Below are 15,568 nucleotides of genomic sequence, written 5' to 3' on the forward strand. Positions count from 1 at the left end.
GTTATTTCCGGAACTGCCATTTACCAAGTACAAGTACAGAAGTACAAGTAGACAAGTGTACTGTCTGGGGTGTGCAAGTACACTCGATAAGTAGAACAAGATGTGGGCCAACTCCACCAGCGGTCAGACGGGTTTAACCGCTTCTACATTAAACATGGACTGGGTATCTCTCATATTAATGATGATGTGGTGGTGTAACCCAACCCCACGAATAGCCACCTAATACTTATCTCTCTCTCTCTCTCTCTCCTTCATAACAAGCTGACGACAAATCGAATTGTGTGATAACAGTAATTACATGATAATGTATCAGTTAATGATCAATCGTAATGATCAGTGCTCAAACTCAATAATTGGTATCCCGCTGGAATCACGTACAAATCCGACACTTTCACACGATCAGAATTTTACGCAGTCTCATCTTTTACACAACCCCGACAATCACACAACCCAAACTTTCACACAACCCCAACTTTCACACAACCCCGACATTCACACAACCCCGACAATCACACAACCCCGACATTCACACAACCCCAACTTTCACACAACCCCGACTTTCACACAACCCCACTTTAAAACGATCTCTCTTTTACCACCACCCAATTAGTGTCAGCCTAATTAGTCGGCTAATGTTTCAAACATTATCACGGTTTAAGCTTGGTTAGCCAACTCCAAAAATGTGCGCTGTAAACCAGGAAATACCAATCATTTGTGTTGTACACACGCAGGAAGAGAAGGCAAAAGTTTAATTTCGACACATGTTTATTTTTTATTGGTGTATTTTTAATGAGTCACTGACCGAATATTGACTGAATAAATTTACTGAATATTGACTAAATATTGACTGAACAAATTTACTGAATATTTACTGAATATTGACTGATTTGTGACTGAATATGAATATTGACTGAAAATTGACTAATTACTAACTCATTAAAAAAAAGCTGAGTCTACAGGAGCATTATACCAATTTACCAGCTGCGGGCTGAATGATATCAAGGGCGGTTGAAGAAGCAGAGAAACATTGTGATCACGTGATTTACGAAAGACATTACGTCATCAACAGGGATGTTGTGCGTGACGGGAAATTTGGAAATATTGTGATATCACGTGATTCTTGGAAGATATCACGTGCTGACGAATTCACTTGTTTTGGAGGGGAAATTGGGAGACATTACTGACACTAATTAAGAAAACAAAATTTGAAGTGTTTCGTTTCGGGCCTTCTTGGCTGGATATCCGGTGCAAAGAAAACTAATTAGGCCTAGGCCGAAGGAAGGAGTGTGGCGGCTCCTAATTTAATGCAAATTTGTTGCCAGACTCTTGAAGTATTATTCTGGCATCCTTCTTGGCGGACGGTTATGGCTGAACTGTGAGAAACGTCTTTATCAGTAAAACAAACCCGCAGTGTCCGTAATCTGAACGTCTACTTCTTGTCCCTGGTAATCCATCATTGTCTGGTAGCTGTCCAGCTTGGTGGGCTCATAGTCGTCCACAAACTGAGGGGAAATGGTTTAGTTCGTTTTAGGAGAATGCAAAACCTGCCAATTATAACATTAATTGTTGTCGAAACAAGACAGTAATCATGCAAATGGGTAGGAGTATTTATATTACATAGTATTTATATTACATGACATGTAATATAGACATTGTCTTTCCCCTCAATAAGGGTGTTTTCTGATTTCTAAACTGAGCTACTCAACTCAGGGGTAGAATTTGTCAACCAATTTGTCAACAAGACAAGTTCCAAATTCTTAATCTGAGGACCCAAAACTGAAGATAAACGTCTCACCCAACACTCTAGTCAAGGCCCGCGAGTACATTTTAAATTAACTTTTAATCAACTTATTAGTTGAATCTGCTAAAGTTATGTTAGGAGTTGGTTCTCAGTTTTAGACATCTCTTTTGAGACAACAGTTCATAGACTAGAGGGGTGCAAGTGGGTTCTGGAGTTCTGATATTTAACCAAAACTATTTTCAACCGATCAAGCTACAACTGCCCTTCGCACGCGCATGTTAATTCATTTCATATCCACTGTGGTTATCATCTAACTTAATGTATATTATTTAATCCAATTTAAGATGTAAACACAATACAATATATACACATAATGACAATATATTATATATAATGGTTACATCTGATAGCTCACACAATACACACAGAAAACAGCTGGTAGATTTAAAACGTGTTTTATGCAGGCTACAACAAGAGAACAAGCACACGTGGTGCCTATAAAATCATGCACAATCTGGAACGTTTAAAGGTCGGGAAAATACTCTAGAATATTCCGTCTGCATTTTATCTTGTTTTTATATCAAGGTTACAGTTGTAATAATATGTCAAGAATAGAATATAGAGTCAATACTGTTGTAGGGTTAATGAATAATGTGCATTGTATACAGTGTATGTACTCAATACACTGTATCTTATTAGCATATTACAGCACTAAAACTATAATACTAGAATTGCACTAGTGTACACTGCACCAGAATTGCATAAGAACTGGTACTATTACTGCACTAGCAGTGTACTGCACTAGAAATGCCCTATTGTAGTGTACTGCACTAGAAATGCACTAGTAGTGTACTAGTAGTGTACTGCACTAGGTAGGATTCAGTGCACTGTCTGTATTATAACTGTGATTAGTTTATCTCTACATACACCCTGCTCCGTACCATCACTGTATTATACTGCTCATATAATACACACAGCAGCAACTAACACAACACACAACTGAATTAGTCATTACACACACATTTCTACTGCTAACAGTCTTCCGTAATTACTGAACATGCTAACCTATTGGAATGTGTAGGAATGCAAATAACGAACAGATTAATTTGCATGTGGGTTTCAATCTTACGTGGTAATATACATTAAACTCAGCAAAGGGCTGCGATAGCGTTCATTGGAAAATTGAGCTGTTTTAGGTGGTCTTAAAACCATATTGTGTAATTCCAAAACCTCATTTTAGACTTCATAAAAGTAGATATGTACTTCACAACGTCATAACTCAAATCTCCATGTGTGTGAAACAGCAATGTAAATGTTTTTGAAAGCCATGTATTACACACTGTACGAACCAACACACGTAATTCCACAACTTGGTCTGATCATTTCCATATTTAACAATGACACCAAGTCACATGTGTGAAGCCTGGTTTCCTTTTATAGAATCCAGTACAGGTCATCATTCTCTGTGTTTACGCCTATAATTGATGCTGCAACAATTAATAAAAGATTGCAGTATTTCTAAATCACATACACGTGGAGGAAGTGAGCTGTTATTACCAGTTAATGGTTAAAACTGCACTTTTAAAATGTATGACGTAGAAATTTAGGCATGTGAATGAATTATAAGAATGTGCGAATAATTAGGAATGCGAATAATTAGGAATGTATGCGATAATATTAGGTATTTATGCGGATAATTATGAGGAATGTAAGAGAGCAATTTGCACTTCTTACACTACAAATATTACATTTCATCTTTTCATATTAGGTATGCCAGCGTTAGTTAATAGTTTTACACAGAACCAGAGTAAATTGAATACTCAAAGTCCACTTTACAGTTCACACAATACTCATTTCAAATCTAGACTCACAGAAGATGTGAACACAACATAATACAATAATTATACCGTACTAAAGTACTAACTACACGATGATATGGGGATTCAACTCTAACCATTTTATCAGAACATATTGTATTTTAAATTATTACAGTGTACATTACGACACAATTTCATATGTAACCAGGCTAATATTATTCTAGTGATCAGTACAGAAGTAGTGTGTATAAAACACACTTTAAACCAACAACTGCACGCTAATTTCACGTTTTGCTAATGCTTGTATTCTGTAAGGATGCACTTGAAAAAAAAACAAGGATATCCTGAATTCCGATCATTCTTCTCCTTTTCTTGGCCAGGAATTTAAAAACATTACGGTGTCGGGACCTCCATGAACTTGTCATCATGACACAGAAGTTGCCAGAATTTCCAATATATTGACTGCATACATTAGGGAAAGTTCATACTTTCGTAAATCCTAGTGATTAGATTTAAAGCAAATGTTAGTGTGAATACTGGCAAGCCGGAAATAGTTAGGGTGGGTTGGTTTGTGGACCAAGCTAGTTCGGACCCAGCCCTGATATCTTGAGTGAGGGTTTGTGGACCCAGCTAGTTCGGACCCAGCCCTGATATCTTGAGTGAGGGTTTGTGGACCCAGTTAGTTCGGACCCAGCCCTGATATCTTGAGTGAGGGTTTGTGGACCCAGTTAGTTCGGACCCAGCCCTGATATCTTGAGTGATGGGTTGTGGACCCAGCCCTGATATCTTGAGTGAGGGGTTGTGGACCCAGCTAGTTCGGACCCAGCCCTGATATCTTGAGTGAGGGGTTGTGGACCCAGCTAGTTCGGACCCAGCCCTGATATCTTGACTCTTGAGTGAGGGGTTGTGGACCCAGCTAGTTCGGACCCAGCCCTGATATCTTGAATGAGGGGTTGTGACCCAGCTAGTTCGGACCCAGCCCTGATATCTTGAGTGAGGGGTTGTGGACCCAGCTAGTTCGGACCCAGCCCTGATATCTTGAGTGAGGGGTTGTGGACCCAGCTAGTTCGGACCCAGCCCTGATATCTTGAGTGAGGGGTTGTGGACCCAGCTAGTTCGGACCCAGCCCTGATATCTTGAGTGAGGGGTTGTGGACCCAGCTAGTTCGGACCCAGCCCTGATATCTTGAGTGAAGGTTTGTACTTTGTGGACCCAGCTAGTTCGGACCCAGCCCTGATATCTTGAATGAGGGGTTGTGAACCCAGCTAGTTCGGACCCAGCCCTGATATCTTGAGTGAGGGTTTGTGGATCCAGCCAAATTAGACCAAGCCCTGATATCTCCAATATCACAATCCAAAAATTTACCGATCGTTTAGTGATCCTGGTTATTGCCATGTACGACTAAAAGATAAAACCTGTCCACTCGTATCGTATCACCCGATAATTTGTTGTAATTATGTAATCACGAGTACACCGCTAATTACAGTGCAAGAGATATATCGGGGATCTTGCTTAGCATGCTGTACCGGCAAACTGCACCAATTATCAGTGTCTATTGTAGATAACACGTACAGTACCATCTGGTGCAAACTCACAAGTTTAAATAGCGGTATAAAGACGGCAAGATGGCGGGAGTACGAGATCAGGTTACCCTTTCAACCTACTAATTATTACTATTCGAGAGTGGGTAGGTGCTGGAGGTCGGCACAAGTATATTGATGCTACATTTTAAAGAACACTCTGTGGTCTTATAAGACTATTAAATTATAAGACTAGTCAATGAGGAGACTAATTAAGACTATTAATGAAGAGCAGTAAATCTTTGCTACTTACCAAATTTACTGCTTGGTAATGGCAAAGTGTGAAAACTTCATTTTAAAATGAAATCTAGTCTACATGAAAACGCTAAGTTCAAAAAGATACAAGACAAACATACAGAAGAGTTGACTTGAGAACAGACAAACGAGGAGAAAATCACAAAAACAGTAGAAATAACAAACAATAAACAGGAAAAGCCACAAACCTCCTGGTAGAGAAGTCGAAGGGTAATAGCACTCTTACCGACTCCCGGGGCCCCAATCACCGTTATATTGTACTTTGAACTATTGGTCGTCATCGTCGTTTAGTTCCTGTACTGATTATCATATAATTTTATTCAAATAAAAAATATAACATAAATGAATATCTTAAAGATCTGATAAGTAGCCTGAAAAAAAGGAAAAACGGATACATAAACTAAAGTCTAAAACTAAAACAATGATGAAAACGATGAATAAGGTACCTGGTACTATACAATATATAATATACATTTGTATTGTTTTGTAACACATCAGTAAAACCATGAGGTGTCGTGTTCTAACTTATAAAACCTTTAAAAGTGGTGTTTTTTGTTGACAATAAAACAATCTGACAAGAGTGTTACAAAATGTGCTTTCTATAGAAAAGCCTGAGTGAACGGGGTAGATTTCTAAACTAAGATTTATCTTGAGAAAAGGTAAATAAATAAAAGCTGGTCAACTGGAAGAATGTTTTAAACCATGAATCTGCTTTGAGATTTAACAACTGAAATATGAGCTCTGAAACGTAAAGCTACCTAATTAAAACCTTCATTGCATTATAGTTACTCTATTACAATCCAATTATTAAACCACAATCAAAAAGATTAACATTATATCCACTAAGTTTATGAAAGGGACCCTTACCTGTAGCTAATGTCCTAGTAGGTTGGTTATGTTTTTCATAGCAGGAGCAGAGAACCCGTCACGTATTGTTTTTACAGCACTATCTGGTTTACATGCCTGTACGGAACAACACGTTACTTTTCTAGTCTTACAATAAAATTGAAATTCAATATTTTTATGGATCATTAGAATTTGTCTTAAAAACAAAATAACATGCATACCTACTTGAGTACGTAATGCGTTATATGATAAAACGTTTTAAAACTTTATGATTATCGTAGTTTAAAAGAGATCATGACTGCTATATGTTACTCATGTTTTTAAGCTAATTTTACATTGTTGAGACATGGAATTGTCCTGAAAATGTGCAATCTTATGTCATAAATGTGCAGACAGTAAAAACCTGTTAAATTTTACAACTAACGTCAATATGTTTTACAACATTCTAATCTAATAGATTAAATTATCATAAATTTACATAAGTTACCCAAAAAACAACATAATTTCTGATACGAGTAATAAATTGTTATAAAGCATAAGAATTTAACAAACATCAAAGTAATAACATGGACTATGCTAACTAAACACCAAAGCTCAGGGCTTAAGACGATTCGAGTTCTAAACAATCTTTACGGAATTCTCAGAGGTAGAATCAACCTACAGGTATGTAGCTACATAAACCAACAGTATTCCTTCCATTTCAGGCGTCGTATTAATTTAATGAACAGTCAATCAGATAGAAGATATTATAATAATAAACGTTCAACGTTTTATCAGCGGCTAATAAATAATCACCCAAATATTCAACCTCATGATTAAAAAGATTTAAACACTACAACCATAGGATATTGGATCAAATAATTATTTGCAAAATAAACCTATAAAATATTAGAGGCAGAACATAATAGCATCAAATTATTTTTAAACCTAAACTGTACAACTGAAAAATGAAATGTACACCTGAGCATGAGACAGTAAAATGGTACAATTCAATCATCAATTAGATATGATGACTTATGGACTGTGTTAAATTCTGCGGCCATATTCACATATTCGTAGTTATAAAGCATGTTCATGTCATGTTGGGCGATTCGGCTACAATCAAAATCGTCGAAAAAACGGTCGTCTTTTTTTGCCAGGTCTACATTTCAAATGCGACAAAATCAAATTTCAGACCAAACAATATGCCTAGTACTAATCACATAATTCCACCATACACAGGGGAATATCCTAAGACATCTCCTTACGTTATACTTACATTAAACACATAATATAATACCATACGTATTCGACACATAAGCTAAGATTTAAATTAAAGCCTAGCTATCTGAAATTCTACGTATAATCAACAATCAAGTCGCATGTGACAAACATGTGAGTCACATGTGATGTCACATCCAAAGTTATACAACTTCTTTCTCCATCTTTGCAGCTACACTTGAGTTCAGGTAAACAGAAAGGAGCATCAGGATAAAGGAACGGCAAGTTGAAGCGTCTATAGATGCTTTTGTGTTGTTATCCATGAAGTGCATGAGTTCAGGAATGTAGAGAGCAATACAAACCAGTCCCATGACAACTGTCAGCATGTTCAACTGCAGTAATATTGTAATTTTATTTGGTACAGAAAGTTATGCCTGGTGTTACAACAAAGTCTGCATGATTTGTCTACGGTACCTGGGCTTATTTTGTAATCATAAATACGTTTAATATAATACAGTTAAAACAGTTATACTGCATTATCGATTAAAACCCCTGAAACTCCTTATCAAAACCATGCACAACTCTTACCCTGTTCCTCTTATAGCTCATGATTAATAAAGTATGTGCTGGTATCCACAAGGTAAACAGCAGCATCATCATACTTGATATTCCTATCTGGTGTGTCTCTGCAACTGATATGAAATCATAGCATTATGAACTGTCTGATTATATTATGACAGATGAATATTATTTCACCATCAGAAAACTCAGCAAAAGTCTCTTTATTGTTTTTGAAGAGGCAGAAAAACTTGAATATCAATCTTCATATCGTGAAGTCTAAAGGAAATTAAACTTTAGAACCACGCAAACCTGTAGGTGTTTTGAAGGAGCAGATAACTCGGTAGGTGGTTGGGGTATACTCAAACATCTTGTAGAACATACAAGGCGCCATCATCAGGAAAGGGCATATGAAGCAGAGTATCTGTAACTTGATGTGTTTAACCGAGTTAGGAGAACCTGCAGAGACGAAGAGGACTAGTTCAAGCCACAGGATCCAGGAGATTAGCACCAACGTTAGCTGAAATCATATATATATCACAGGAATCGACCGGGACATGATTTCAGGCCTGACCGGGACCGGGACCAAGAATCCTGAATTAACCGGGACCGGGATCATAAATCAGCATTTGACCCGGGACCGGGACCGGGATGAAAAATGTGACTTGACCGGGACCGGGATAGCTCAAAATTGCCAATCCCGGTACCGGGATTCCCGGTACTGGGAATTCCGGTCGATTACTGGTTAATTCATGATCATAATTTATTACTCAAACTTGTTTAGCAATTTTAAACATTGTTTTATTTGGCTCAGAGGATGTTTATAGATGAAATTCACAATGAATGAAAGGAAAAACTTAAAATCACAGTGAATGAAATTATGTAAAAGATCCCGGTCAAAATCCCGGCAAATTTGAGTGATTGACCGGGACCGGGATCGGACCAAGAATCATGAATTAACCGGGACCGGGATCATGAATCAGCATTTGACTGGGACCGGGATAGCTCAAAATTTCCAATCCCGGTCGATTCCTGATATATCACCATATCAACATACATGTTATATTTTACTGTGGTATTCTGTAGGTGATGACTGAGATGTCATACAGAAGATTTTATGTCAAAATTACCTTTAAAATTATAATAAACGTGAATAATTTACTCAATCACAATATACAGTGTACGTAATATCCGGATAGTATACGTAATATCTGGATAGAAACATTATTTATGAGTTGCATTGTTTAGTGTTTCTAATCATTCCGTAAATATGACCAAGGGAAGCTGCTGCTTTCAGGTGTAGGTGACTACGGAAAACAAAATTTAATATAAGCAACTGAGCAAAAATGTATGAATTTCAAAAAGGTTCAACATTTTTAAGTGACAAACCAATTCAACATGCATGCATGTTCCAGAATTTATTCGAGTGGTATCACCAGCTTTAAGTAGAACAACGTCTATTGCTCTATAACACAGCACTGATAGAACTGACCTGTAGGGAGGTTGAACCATTATATGCACCAAAACCATTTGAAGTTTAAAATTGATACTTAATTCAATTCAAATGTGAGGTCTAACATTATTTTAACAGTATCACATTGGTGACAAACAAACTAGCTACTTACAATCCTTGTCGGTTCCTGATATCAAGAAACAGATCTGATTGGTTGAAGTTATGAGGAATTTTGTAGTACATTGGTCCATTTATTGCAAACAGAACCAGAAGTTCAATGAACATAACAAAATTGTAAAACTCCATTCTGTGCTGTAAAACATAATTTTAGTGAGAATGGAATAACAATTTAATTTGGGATCATAATTTGAAACAAATTCTCCTGATCCAGTCACAAATGAATGACCATTGCATCGAAGTTCTGTCACTAGCAATGTTTGATATCTGTTTCAAGGAAGTCATTATTTACCAATATTGTTTTTAATCAAATAGAATCAATCAAAACAAAAGTTTTGCTTGAGAAAATGAAACAAATGGACCAATGATCTCACCATAAAATCAATGAATTATTCAGGACATAAACAGTATTCGCCATCGGCAAGATCGTTATCGGCAAAACAAAATCTAAAGGGTTTTGCCGGGAATAAAGGAAATATTAAATCTGTGACAATTGAAATCTCTTTTTGTAGGGAAAAAACTCGTCCTAGGATGAGTGGTTGCAAATATTTTTGGGGCAACCTTGTTTTTATTAAGAAACTAATCGCACTGGTAAATATCACAATGAATATCATCGTAATAATAAGCATCGGTCAACATTGCCATTTTATCGTCTTGACCTTTCTAAATAGAAGCCAAAATAGCTGACTAGCTCTTATTCATCATTGCATTTACATCATACTGTAACAAATTACACACAGTGGCGTAACGTTGCCTGTTGGCGCCCCCCTGCCGAAAAAAGCGCCCCCCTGTTGGCGCCCCCTCCCCTTTTGGTGCCCCTCCCTAAAATTGAACAAATTAGGTGATATTAGAGAATACGCCGGTAAAATCTCTAAAAAAGTGTGTATCTAGAGTAGACTGACCTGAATTTTCACTTTTTCGTCCGATCATCTTGGAAAGTTTTTTGTACATCCCCATAGACGTAAATAGTAACCAAAAAAATTATTTTTGAAAAATTCGGAAATTTAGGTGTTCCCCAAGCCGTTTCCATGACAACCGCGCTCGCGAACCTCAGAAATCTGGAAAAATTCGATATCTCAGGACCCATTGCACCTACAGAGTCAAAATTAGGCTTAAAAGATGCGGAATCAGCACATTTATATGAGACTTATTAATAAACATATAGCCTAAAGTGCTCACTTTCGTCAAAAATTGCAAAAAACACATTTTTTGTACATTTCCATGGCAACCGCGCCCTAAAATTTGGATGTGCATCTCTATTTTTCAGTCAAACTATGAACAGCTCAGAACTACAGGGGGATAACTACAGGGGGAGAACTAGAGGGGAGAGAACAGCTCAGTACTACACCTGAGGAAGAACTACAGGAGGGAGAACAGCTTAGAACTACATAATTCTGAGCTGTTCCCCCATGTAGTTCTCCCCCTCCTCTGTAGTTCTCCCTCCTGTAGTTCTGAGCTGTTCTCTCCCTGTAGTTCTGAGCTGTTCTCTCCCCTGTAATTCTCCCCCTATAGTACTTCTGAGCTGCTCCCCCTGTAATTCACCCCCTGTAGTTCTGAGCTGTTCTCTCTCCATGTAGTTCTTTTGAGCTGTTCTCCCCCTGTAGTTCTTTTGAGCTATTCTCCCCCCTCCCTGTAGTTTCTTCTGAGCTGTTCCCCCATGAAGTTCTGAGCTGTTCCCCCTGTAGTTACCCCTCCCCTGTAGTTCTCCCTCCCTGTAGTTCTGAGCTGTTCTCTCCCCTGTAGTGCTCCCCCTGTAGTTCTGAGCTGTTCTCCCCTGTAGTTCTCCCCCTGTAGTTCTGAGCTGTTCTCCCCCTGTAGTTCTTCCTCCTGTAGTTCTGAGCTGTTCTCTCCCCATGTAGTTCTTTTGAGCTATTCTCCCCCCTCCCTGTAGTTTCTTTTGAGCTGTTCCCCCATGTAGTTCTCCCCCTCCCCTGTAGTTCTCCCCCCCCCCCCTGTAGTTCTGAGCTGTTCTCCCCCCTGTAGTTCTCCCCCTGTAGTTCCATGAGCTGTTCCCCCATGTAGTTCTCCCCCTCCCCTGTAGTTCTCCCCCCCCCCCCTGTAGTTCTGAGCTGTTCTCCCCCCTGTAGTTCTCCCCCTGTAGTTCTGAGCTGTTCCCCCTGTAGTTCCCCCCCTCCCCCGTAGATCTCCCTCCTGTACTTCTGAGCTGTTCTCTCCGCTGTAGTGCTCCCCCTGTAGTTCTGAGCTGTTCTCCCCCTGTAGTTCTTCCTCCTGTAGTTTTGAGCTGTTCTTCCCCTGTAGTTCTGAGCTGTTCTCTCCCCTGTAGTTCTTCTGAGCTGTTCTCCCCCTGTAGTTCTCCCACCCTGTAGTTCTGAGCTGTTCTCCCCCTGTAGTTCTTCCTCCTGTAGTTCTGAGCTGTTCTCCCTTGTAGTTCTTCTGAGCTGTTCTCTCCCCCGTAGTTCTTCTGAGCTGTTCTCTCCCCTGTAGTTCCTCTGAGCTGTTCTCCCCCTGTAGTTCTCCCACCCTGTAGTTCTGAGCTGTTCTCCCCCTGTAGTGCTTCCTCCTGTAGTTCTGAGCTGTTCTCCCCCCTGTAGTTCTCCCACCCTGTAGTTCTGAGCTGTTCTCTCCGCTGTAGTGCTCCCCCTGTACTCTGTAGTTCTGAGCTGTTCTCTCCCCTGTATTTCTCCCTCCTGTAGTTCTGAGCTGTTCTCCCCCTGTAGTTCTTCCTCCTGTAGTTCTGAACTGTTCTCCCCCTGTAGTTCTCCCACCCTGTAGTTCTGAGCTGTTCTCCCCCTGTAGTTCTCCCACCCTGTAGTTCTGAGCTGTTCTCCCCCTGTAGTTCTCCCTCCTGTAGTTCTGAGCTGTTCTCCCCTTGCAGTTCTTCTGAGCTGTTCTCTCCCTGTAGTTCTCCCACCCTGTAGTTCTGAGCTGTTCTCCCCCTGTAGTTCTCCCACCCTGTAGTTCTGAGCTGTTCTCCCCCTGTAGTTCTTCCTCCTGTAGTTCTGAGCTGTTCTCCCCTTGTAGTACTTCTGAGCTGTTCTCTCCCCTGTAGTTCTCCCCCCCCCCCCCCCCCTGTAGTTCTGAGCTGTTCTCCCTCCTGTAGTTCTTCCTCAGGTGTAGTACTGAGCTGTTCTCTCCCCTCTAGTTCTCCCCTGTAGTTATCCCCCTGTAGTTCTCCAGCACCACCTGTCCTTTTGCAGCCACCTCATCATGAGCAGAAACCTGTGGAACTGTTCAAAAACGATTTTATAGATCAGAAGACTGCGGAAGAACTAGTTGACCTATTTGATTTGAGCAGCACAGACTTCAAAATTGAAAACGAACGCTCCTGCCTATCATATGGGGAACGGTACGATTATCCTGGATCTAAGTCGTCCAAGACACCAAAGGCAATACCACCACCCTTGAGAAAACTCATCGACAGAATCAACAGTGAGTTTTGTTCAGGTGACCAACCTCAGGTTAACAGCTGTTTGGTGAATCGGTTTGACGGCACAAGCAGCACCTTGCCTAGACACTCTGATAACGAGCCTTCTATCCACCCGGAATCAAGTATCTTTACAGTCTCTCTTGGTACTGCATGTCATGTTTCTTTCTCTGATGCTAGTACAGGTATTGATGAGCACAAGCAACTATGTGGCCCAGGATCATTATATGTAATGACTCGTCGTAGCCAAGCACTGTTCCACCATCGTATCGATGCAGGCGAGATAACTGGGCTGCGCTACAGTATAACATTGAGATCAGTCAGTTCCCTGAATAGAAACGCTACATGTATCATTGGGGACTCGAACACCGGCGGACTGAAATTCGGTTCTGATCCTGCCAAGTCATTCGGCAAATGGCTTCCTGGAAAACGATTCTTTGCCCCAACTGTCGATAGCATTGATCCTTATGTGTCCTGTGGCTATAGAAACTGTGTTATATTGTGTGGGGTTAATGACCTGAAACAAACAGATGTAAAAAGCCAAAACGATATTGATATAATCTACAACCATCTAGTTTCAAAAATTGCCCAGATTCAATCTATTAATCCGGGTGTGCATGTATATGTTTGTCCAACAATTCCTTCTAAACGTGCTGATTTAAATAGAAAGCTTATATACTTTAACAGTTTGATTCGATGTAGGCTGCTCCCGTCCAATTTTGGTGTCAGTTATGTGGATGGATTTGATGAGTTCTGTGATAGGGATGGTCTCCTTGACCGCTCTCTCTCTCGCGACCTCAACAAATACCAAAAACCGGACTTCCTTCACCTCAACTGGAGGGGACTAGCAAAGTTAGGTCAATTTATTCGTAACACTGTTCTTCTCAGGATTAACGGTGGTATCGACAAAAGGAAGAGGAGGTCCACAAGGGTAGACGATAGATCCTACAGGGATGCGACTGCTGGAAGAGAAACTGGTCCTGTTGTTCCTGCTGCTGCTAGTCAGGGTCACGTGGATGGTTACCAACCATGACTCCCCTCATTAAGGAGGTATGTCCTGTCTGTTCTAAGAACATAGTCATCGGCCAAACAATAGTTGAATGTTTTCACTGTGACTGCATAATGCACCATAAATGCTATCGCAAATCAAATCCAAATAGCCAATCTAATGAGTTTTACTGTACTCGTTGTATCCATTTAGACAAGGTTAAATACAACCCATTTAAACTACTCACTGACAATGACGACGACGACAACAACCTAGACGAATACACAACCAAAATCTCAAATACTTTAAATGATTGTAACTCATACACTGCATCTGACCTTACAAATATTCTCTGCAACCAAGTAAAGAAACAATCATCTATTCTCTTTCAAAATATTGATGGAAATAAATCAAATTTTGACAACCTTGCCATTGAAACCTGTAGGTACAAAACAAAATTCTCCGTAATAGCTCTAGCTGAAACCAACACTGGAAAAGAATTAAGCAGTCTATTTCAGCTCGACGGTTATAATAGTTACTATCAGGACACAGCACCTAACAAACAAAAGGGCACTGGAGTAGCCCTTTATGTTGACGATAAATTAAATGCTACTGTAATTGAGAATATATCACAAGTCACAGAACATCTAGAAATACTTGTCTTATCATTAAGTAACGAAGATCAACCTGTTAATGTAGGTGTTTTGTATCGTCCACCAAGTGGCTGTATTTCCCAAGCTCTAGTTGAACTTTCTAACCTTCTTGATCACATGCCGAAGTTTAGTTATCTAGCTGGAGACTTTAATATCGATCTTCATGATAAAGATAACAAAAATGTTCAAAAATATGAAGAAATATTATTCAGTAAAGGATTTTGTCCGTTAATATCTATTGTTACCCACGAAAAACCAGGCTGTAAAGCATCCTGCATAGATAACATTATTACTAACGATATTGAGAATGTGATTACTTCAGGCACCCTAAAAGAACGAATAACTCATCACTCACCTATTTTTAACACATTTAACTGGAATGTTGAAGTCAACTCTGAAAAAACTTCTTTTAAACAATATTACGACTTCTGTCAATCAAATGTTAACGGCTTCCTAGTGGATCTTGAAGATGAGCTTAAAACTAAAACAATCCATAACTTTACTGAATTCCATGACACTTACAAAAACTGCGTCGAAAAATCGTTTAAATTAGAGACCCCGAAAACCTCTAAGAGAACTGTTCAGGTTAACCCTTGGATAACTCCCGGTCTCATTTGCTCAATTAATAATCAGCATAAACTGTACGAAAATTGGGTTGAGATAAGAAATAGAAAATGTAAACTCGGGGAAACTGATAACAAGGGCGGCATTTGCCAGTGCCCTGAATGCTCACTAAAACGTAGTCGCTACCTTATCTACAAAGAATACAGAAAAGTCCTAAAGAAAACACGTCAAACTGTGAAAACAGAATACTTCTCTGGTAAATTTGCTGAAAATAGCGGTGATAGTAAAAAGACCTGGGAACTAATAAATCGTATAAGAGGTAAACGGCGGCGTGAAATAAAGCCGCTGTTC

General features: G+C 39.5%; 2 protein-coding genes across 2 annotated transcripts in view; both read right to left on the reverse strand.

Annotated features, from left to right (window-relative positions):
- Positions 1-6,358, reverse strand: part of LOC134823333 (ras-related protein O-RAL-like) — a 15,144-nt gene extending 8,786 nt beyond the window's left edge. Inside the window, exons 1-3 of the mRNA XM_063834761.1 lie at positions 6,261-6,358; positions 5,582-5,687; positions 1,406-1,502 (exon numbers count right to left, since the gene is read on the reverse strand). Of these exons, the coding sequence (XP_063690831.1) occupies positions 1,406-1,502; positions 5,582-5,674 (190 nt within the window). The 5' untranslated portion in view covers positions 5,675-5,687; positions 6,261-6,358. The remainder of the gene's footprint in view (positions 1-1,405; positions 1,503-5,581; positions 5,688-6,260) is intronic.
- A 233-nt stretch (positions 6,359-6,591) lies between these two features.
- LOC134822716 (uncharacterized) lies at positions 6,592-9,758 on the reverse strand. Its single transcript, XM_063833916.1, has 5 exons — positions 9,623-9,758; positions 9,387-9,489; positions 8,310-8,517; positions 8,028-8,131; positions 6,592-7,831 (listed from the first exon to the last, which is right to left on the reverse strand). Exons 1-5 carry the CDS (start codon positions 9,754-9,756, stop codon positions 7,643-7,645), a joined length of 738 nt encoding a protein of 245 aa, XP_063689986.1. The 5' UTR covers positions 9,757-9,758; the 3' UTR covers positions 6,592-7,642.
- Positions 9,759-15,568: the final 5,810 nt, after the last annotated feature.

This window comes from Bolinopsis microptera, chromosome 11 (genome assembly GCF_026151205.1).
Source record: "Bolinopsis microptera isolate Bmic1 chromosome 11, MBARI_Bmic_1.0, whole genome shotgun sequence".
Lineage (NCBI taxonomy): Eukaryota > Metazoa > Ctenophora > Tentaculata > Lobata > Bolinopsidae > Bolinopsis > Bolinopsis microptera.